The sequence below is a fragment of the Pyxicephalus adspersus genome, chromosome 5 (assembly GCF_032062135.1).
Source record: "Pyxicephalus adspersus chromosome 5, UCB_Pads_2.0, whole genome shotgun sequence".
NCBI lineage: Eukaryota > Metazoa > Chordata > Amphibia > Anura > Pyxicephalidae > Pyxicephalus > Pyxicephalus adspersus.
Window position 1 is genome coordinate 129,594,542 of NC_092862.1, and position 6,955 is coordinate 129,601,496.

General features: G+C 38.2%; 1 protein-coding gene across 1 annotated transcript in view; it reads left to right on the top strand.

The window, feature by feature from the left end:
- The window catches only part of LOC140332112 (protein adenylyltransferase SelO-like), a 38,295-nt gene that overhangs the window by 23,726 nt on the left and 7,614 nt on the right, over positions 1-6,955 (top strand). The window contains 4 exon segments of the mRNA XM_072413407.1: positions 468-551; positions 3,328-3,457; positions 6,122-6,166; positions 6,831-6,948. Coding sequence (XP_072269508.1) covers positions 468-551; positions 3,328-3,457; positions 6,122-6,166; positions 6,831-6,948 — 377 coding nt within the window.

Here is a 6,955-nt window from a genome sequence, read left to right on the forward strand (position 1 = left end):
CTTTAAAATTGGGTGCGTCTTATATTCCGGAGCGTCTTATACGGCGAAAAATACGGTAGTTAATTTTGAGGTGTGCTCATGTACTGACATGAAATGGGCTGGGAGGAGGTGACAGATGACTTCAGTGGTCTGCTGCTACACTTCCATTGCCCAATAACAGGCTGGTGGTAAGTAGATGACCAAGCTGTAATAATTCGTATTTGTTAACTGCAATACAGGAAATCACTAGCTCTTCTATTTCTAAGGCTTTACAGATCTCGGAAAAGAGTTCATAAAAATATAAAAACCTTTGGAAAATTAAACAGTTCCAATATATGTATTTCCGTTGTGCATTTAGTTAGAGCAGGAATTAAGCTTAAAAATATACTTATTGCTAAACTTTTTTTTTGTATATTCCATGTTCCTTCTGTAGGACTTAAATATTCTTCTTTACCAATATGCTTTCTCTAATTTGTGTTCATATGCAGGTGTGTGCAATACCGATAACTTCAGCTTGCTTTCAATCACCATTGATTATGGTCCATTTGGCTTCATGGAAAAATATGATGCTGGTGAGTTTCCAATGATAAGTATAATATTGTTAAATATCTACATCTGTATATTAGGCATGGGTCTAACTAGAACTTGTATCAGACACCAGAATACATGGATACAGCCCTGAAGTCTAGTTGCAGACTGGGATTCATGGGTAAGCCACATGAATCTAGGTGTAAGTTAAAAGTACCAGAAAAAGCAGCACACACTGCTTCATTCCCATAAAATACATTTTATAGTCAATAATCAATAACATTTTGACTGCTAGAGTTTAAGTGGCCATAGTCAGTAGATGGTACTCAGCTGTCTTTTTATAATCTCTTCATCATCATCCCCCCTCAAATTCCAAATCTCCCCCTGACATATTTCTAACTGTTAACAACACTGTTATTCCTCCCTCCCCTCAGGCACGTTGTCTTGGCGTCACCTTTGACTCTGCCCTCTCATTTACCCCCCATATTCAGAACATTTCCAGGTCACTTTCACCTATGCAACATCTCCAAAAACCGCCCCTACCTGTCCCCAGAGACCACCAAACTCCTTGTACATGCTCCTATCATCTCTCGTCTGGACTACTGTAACATCCTCCTCTCTTGTATTCCACTAACCCGACTCTCCCCTCTACAATCTATTATGAATGCTGCAGCCAGACTCATTCACCCTTCCCACCGCTCCTCTTCTGCTGCATCTCTTTGTAGTTCTCTTTATTGGCTTCCATTTCACCTTAGAATCAAATTCAAGCTCCTGTGCTTTGCCTTCAAGTCTCTCCACAGTTCTTCTCCCACTTACATTTCTGACCTGATATGAAAAATATTCCCCCAGCCGCTCTCCCCACTCCTCCGATGACCTACAACTGACTTCCTCACTCCTAACCTCATCACACGCAGGGCTACAAGACTTTTCTAGAGCTGCCCGACTCTCTGGAACTGTCTTCTCAGTCCTATTCGGCTTACTCCTACTTTCTGCTCATTTAAAAGAGCACTCAAAACTCATTTTTTCAATCTTGCCTACCCACCCACCATCCTATTGTGTGTCACTTCCCCCACCTTCTATATTATAAGCTCTTCGGGGCAGGGTCCACTGTCTGTATCTGTCTGTCATTTGCAACCCCTATTTATTGTACAACACTGCGTAATAAGTTGGGGCTATATAAATCCTGTTTACTATTATTATTATTAATAATAATAATAATAATAATAATAATATTATCCCATGAGTGTGTTTCTCTATAGACTGATCAGACACCACCAATGTTTCTCTGGAGAACAGTAATCAACCAGATAAAAATTCCAATAAAACCAAAAGATTATTTCCCCAAGATTCCTAAAAGTGCCTTTTTGAAGTTACGTGTAAGCTTTCTCATCATTGTTCAGTTTTGCTGAATGGACAACTAAATTCTATTACCTGTGGATTCTAAAAACATAGAAAGAAGTGTGTGGTTCAAGACATCAAATTAGCACTTGTAATCATTTTTGGTGCATCAGGATTAGAGGATAACATTTTGTTCTATTGCACTAGGTTGGTTCTGATCCTTTTCTTATCAGATTCCTGTGTATATAAGCCCTTTTGTTCACCTCATAATGATCAAGTCAACACAAGCTTTTTATCATTAGTAAAATATTTGTGATAACAATACTCTCACTTTCATGGATAGAAGTTAGCACTTTTACTTTGCAACAACCTGTTAATGAATTAAGTTCCTGTTGTTCCATTAGTTCCATTGAGTTCATGATATACAATTTTAGTGGAATAATTTTTTTAAGGACAACAGTCTTAGAGATATTATCCCCTTATTTTTGGAAGATTTCCACTTCCAAAATCTTCAGGCAAACAATAATACTCCTGCCACCACCACCCTCTAACCTGGAATGACCTTGAGTTTTTTTTTTCTTTTCTACCTTGTGAAGCAAAATATACTCACCTAAATCCACTGTCCAGGCCCCTTGCTAGTGCCGGTTTGGGAGCTTTGCACTCTAGTGCTGCAGATGGACTTACACCAACCAGTCCCATCCTGTCTCCTTGAGCTGACTGCACTGCAGCTGCATTCCCTTCCTGATCCTAAAATACGTCACCGCTGGATAACTAATAAGAAGTGTACATTGCCACCCATGCAATGACATAAATTTCTGAAGAAGGCCCTTTCCTATAAACAGATCAAGAGAGAAGACTTTAAAACCTGATCATCATGTGACCATGCCTTTAGATGTGAAAAGGGCATTTAGATAGATGTATTTATTTTTTAATGCCAACAAGAGGGAGTAGTGGGGGTAATAGTATTATTCTGTAATACATAGCTCCTGAAAAAAATAAATTGCAGCAGTATGTAGCAGCATTCTCTAAGGAGATCTGGACTCAAGGTTCAGTCTTGACTTCAATACCCATTTTCAACTTTTGCCCATAGCATGGAAGGATTTAAAGTATTTTGGAAGGAAAACAATGTTTAGGATGATAGATGAGCATTCTGAAGTTGCTGCAGCTTGCTCACAGATTACTCTGGTTAACATAACATGGAAGGTTTATTATGTAGCTCTAAAAATCAATTAACTGACAACTTGTGCCTGTGAGGAAGATGATGTTGAAGACCATCTGGAAGTCTACAGCCCACCCTATGAAAATAAACAACCTGTAGCTTGCAGCTCTCTACAAGGAAAGGCTTACGTTTCTTTTATATTTCCAATGTAGTTATCAATGTCGAAATAATGGCCATTGTTGAACTGGCTTCTCTGGCTATTTATTTTAATTACTGTTTTTTCCTTGTACCTCAGTAATACATAATGTGTTTCCTTTAAATAGATTATATTCCAAACACATCTGATGATGAAGGAAGGTATAGGATCTGAAACCAGGCCAACGTTGGAATGTATAATCTGAACAAGCTGCTTCTAGCTTTGAAACCACTTATGGACAACAGACAAAGGCAGCTGTGAGTAATCCCCCCACCCCCAAGTCATAAACACCTTCATCCTGTCTGCACCTTGGACCCCGAGACGTTGTTACTGTAACAGGGGCAGCCGCCGGGTGTGTGTGCTTTCCTGTGCCCTCTTTGAAGATGTTGATATTGGGTCCCTGGGAGGATTATGACAACTTTGAAAAATGTTGTGTTGATAAATGGCCAATGACAGATGGAATGAGCTGTTTATCTTAGCAGAGGCCGACCCATACAAAACAAAGTGACAGCTTGGTGGAAGCTAAATGAACATGCTAATTCATGCTAACCTGAACATATAGTAGCATTGGGTTTTTGAGACTTTGGGCCTGATTTATTTAAGCTCTCCAAGGCTGGAGAGAATACACTTTCTTTAGCAAAGCTGGGTGATCCAGCAAACCTGGAATGAATCTGGTGCAGGATGAAAAACATTTGCTAGCGAAAAGCAAATGACTTAGAAGAAATCTGTTCCAAGTTTGCTGGATCCCCCATCTTAACTGAGGATAGTGTATCCTTTTCAGCCTTGGAGAGCTTTATTAAATCAGGGCCATTGATCTAGGAGAGAGTTGGCTGCATATTTTGGAGTTTTTAGCTTTTGCTTTTTGAAATACCAACCAGGCACTTTACCAAACTGGAGCACGTTAGTCTCATATGTCAGATACAGAATGAGTACCATCCTGAGAACTTATCTTTTTTCCTAATAAAGATAGACCTTAAAGTTAATTTCATAACTTTTTGTCTCATTTTGCATAGGGTGATAAGAGGTTATTACTGCTAGCTGAGACTTGCTTGAGTCTGCTGATCATTATCACTAGGAATGAAAATCAGGAAAAAAAAAAACATTTCAAGTTGTCCTCAGAATTAGGATAGAGAATAAATCTATCATTTGGAGACATCTTTCCTGGTGACAGTTGGTTAAAAGGGGAATTACGTCTCTTTAGAGAGATTTTCTTTCCCTTGTTGTTGTGTCTAGAACAGTAAAAGAAAAATATTTCACAGATGACAGAAATTTTGACAAGGGTTTTAATTCTTCTCTCTCTTTCTTTATGCAAAACTTAAAGAAAAACAGTTTAGGCTTTCAATATATAATAAAGAAGACCTTCCAGCCTCAGATATGGTCTTCTTTTTTTATTGTGGGCCTGCTCCCCATTTCCTTTAATGCTGAAATAAATAACTTGCATGTGTGTGGTGGTGAGGAGGAATACTTAGATATGAATTTCTCGTTCTCTAGACATCTGGAGTAATATTATCCTCCTGCTGAAAAGATACTAGCAAATACTGAGTCGCCAAAATCTTGCCGTAAACCTGCAGCACAGTGCAGGAGGATTTTCTTTTAACCCCCTGTTGTTACCCTGGCCAAGATAATGGGATAGGAAGTGTAGCTTGCCAGCAGCGCTTGGCATCGCATATATGAGCTCTCTGACCTTGGCACTGCACGGCAGCACACAGTACAACATAGTGAAGTGGGCTGGAATAACAGGACCTTATCACTTTTCAGTGTTTTTTTGTGTTTGTTTCAATCAAGTTCATCAGGTTTTTCACATTTAAACATACAATCAACAAAGATACATGAATACATACAAGAGCAAAGGGGTAAAATAACCTGGGGAAACATATAGTATAAACCACAAAACAATTGCAATGAGCGGAAAACAATCAGATTTCGGTCTCTTTAAGCATATAATGAGGTAGTTGTTTGGGGCAATATTGAGTGTCCATTAGGACCTGTATCTTTATCTTAATGGCCACCCAAAGGCCACTTTTCAGTTTTTGTCTTGGTCTTGAAGGTATAATTCATTGTGATAGTAAGCAATAAGGGTGTGTTTTAGAATACCAGTAGGGAAGTTATACAAAAATTACAAAATTACATTATATATTTATATTTTTTTTGTAACTTCCCTATATATATATATAATCACATATATATGTTTTATATGTTTTCGCTTCCACAACAGCAGATGGAGCTGTATGACAGCTCTAACACAGTCAAGGCATGTTAGCAAGAAGCAATTAGTCATAGAAAACAACATGCAGAAATCAGGTAAAACAGTTTATACAGTTTATATAACTTATGGTATCCCAGTTGTTCTCAGTGCATGGTGGGCACTTCTGATATCAAGGTATCTGCAGGGTAGTCCAATGCTGTTAGCGGTAAAAAAAAAAAAAAGCGGTAGTCCGAAAGTTAGCGGTAAAACAAACCATACCCTGGCTGGGAAACTAATTACTTCCTTTGTAGTCCCTTACTAACCATCAGAAGAACTGAGAAGAAAGTGAGTCCTGAATAGGATGAAGCTGATTTCCTAAATTGAGTATCCAGACTCACAATCTAGGTATAAACCTGGACAAGGACCTCATGGCCAAGGACGCCTCCCAACATTTCCTTGGTTGGCTCTGGCTTTTCCAAAAACAATCTGTCTGGCAGAACTCCTGCTGTCCTTCCTGGAGTCATATGCATAAATCACCCTAGCCCCGGTACTACATAGATTCCACCTATGACCTTCCCAACCTTACCATGAAACACAGGTAATTCACATAACTTGAAGCTAACTTGCAGTTGGGTGCATAAACACAAAGCCATATATGAAAAAAATGGACTTATCATGTATAGGTGACCCCTGTCTTGCCTGTAAAAATGAAATCAACTGTTTGATTCTGTTTCAGAGCCTCAGCTGTATTTGCGGGCTTTCCTGATCTATATTATCAAAGGTAGGTCATGTACGTGTAGGACTTATTTCAGATATCTTTAAAACTGATTGTACAGAGAATGTAAATTCAGATTACTGTCAAAATGAACATTTTTCATTTAAACACACACACATCTCGCATCTAGCAAGATTTAGATCTCCTTTTTATGGAATATGGACAGGAAGGGATTGAACAATATAGATAGATGCTTATAGTACAGACATTTGGTTTATATTGTATATAATCAAGGCAGATTTTGACGACAGAGTTAGAGAAACAAGAGCAGAGGAGGCTCAGAATTGTAATAGGAATTATTATAGACTAGAGAGGTGGGGTATGCAGATGCGTATTACAATGGCCACCTCTATGCTCTATTGGTTGCTAATGTGACAGGGTGACATATTATTATCACACTTAGAAGATAAAGACAGAGTTCTGTCACTCCATCACAAAAAATGCCCACTTAATGATCTGTTTGTCTAATTTTACTGAAAACTCCATCACAAAAAATGCCCACTTAATCTGTTTGTCTAATTTTACTGAAAACTGGTTACGAAAATACATAAAAATGTTCAAACTTAAATCATAGTGAGCAACTGATAGTGACTGGGTTTATTTGTTCTTTAGGTAATATTGTTTTCATTATTGTTACAAATATTTATTCACATGATGTTCTTGTTTTAAGATTTGCAGAACTCTTTAGAGCCAAGCTGGGCTTCCTAGGTACAAGTGAAGAGGATCTTAACTTGATTACATCCTTCCTTAATGTATGTTTACCAAAATACAACATTAGAAGAGGTCATAGATAAT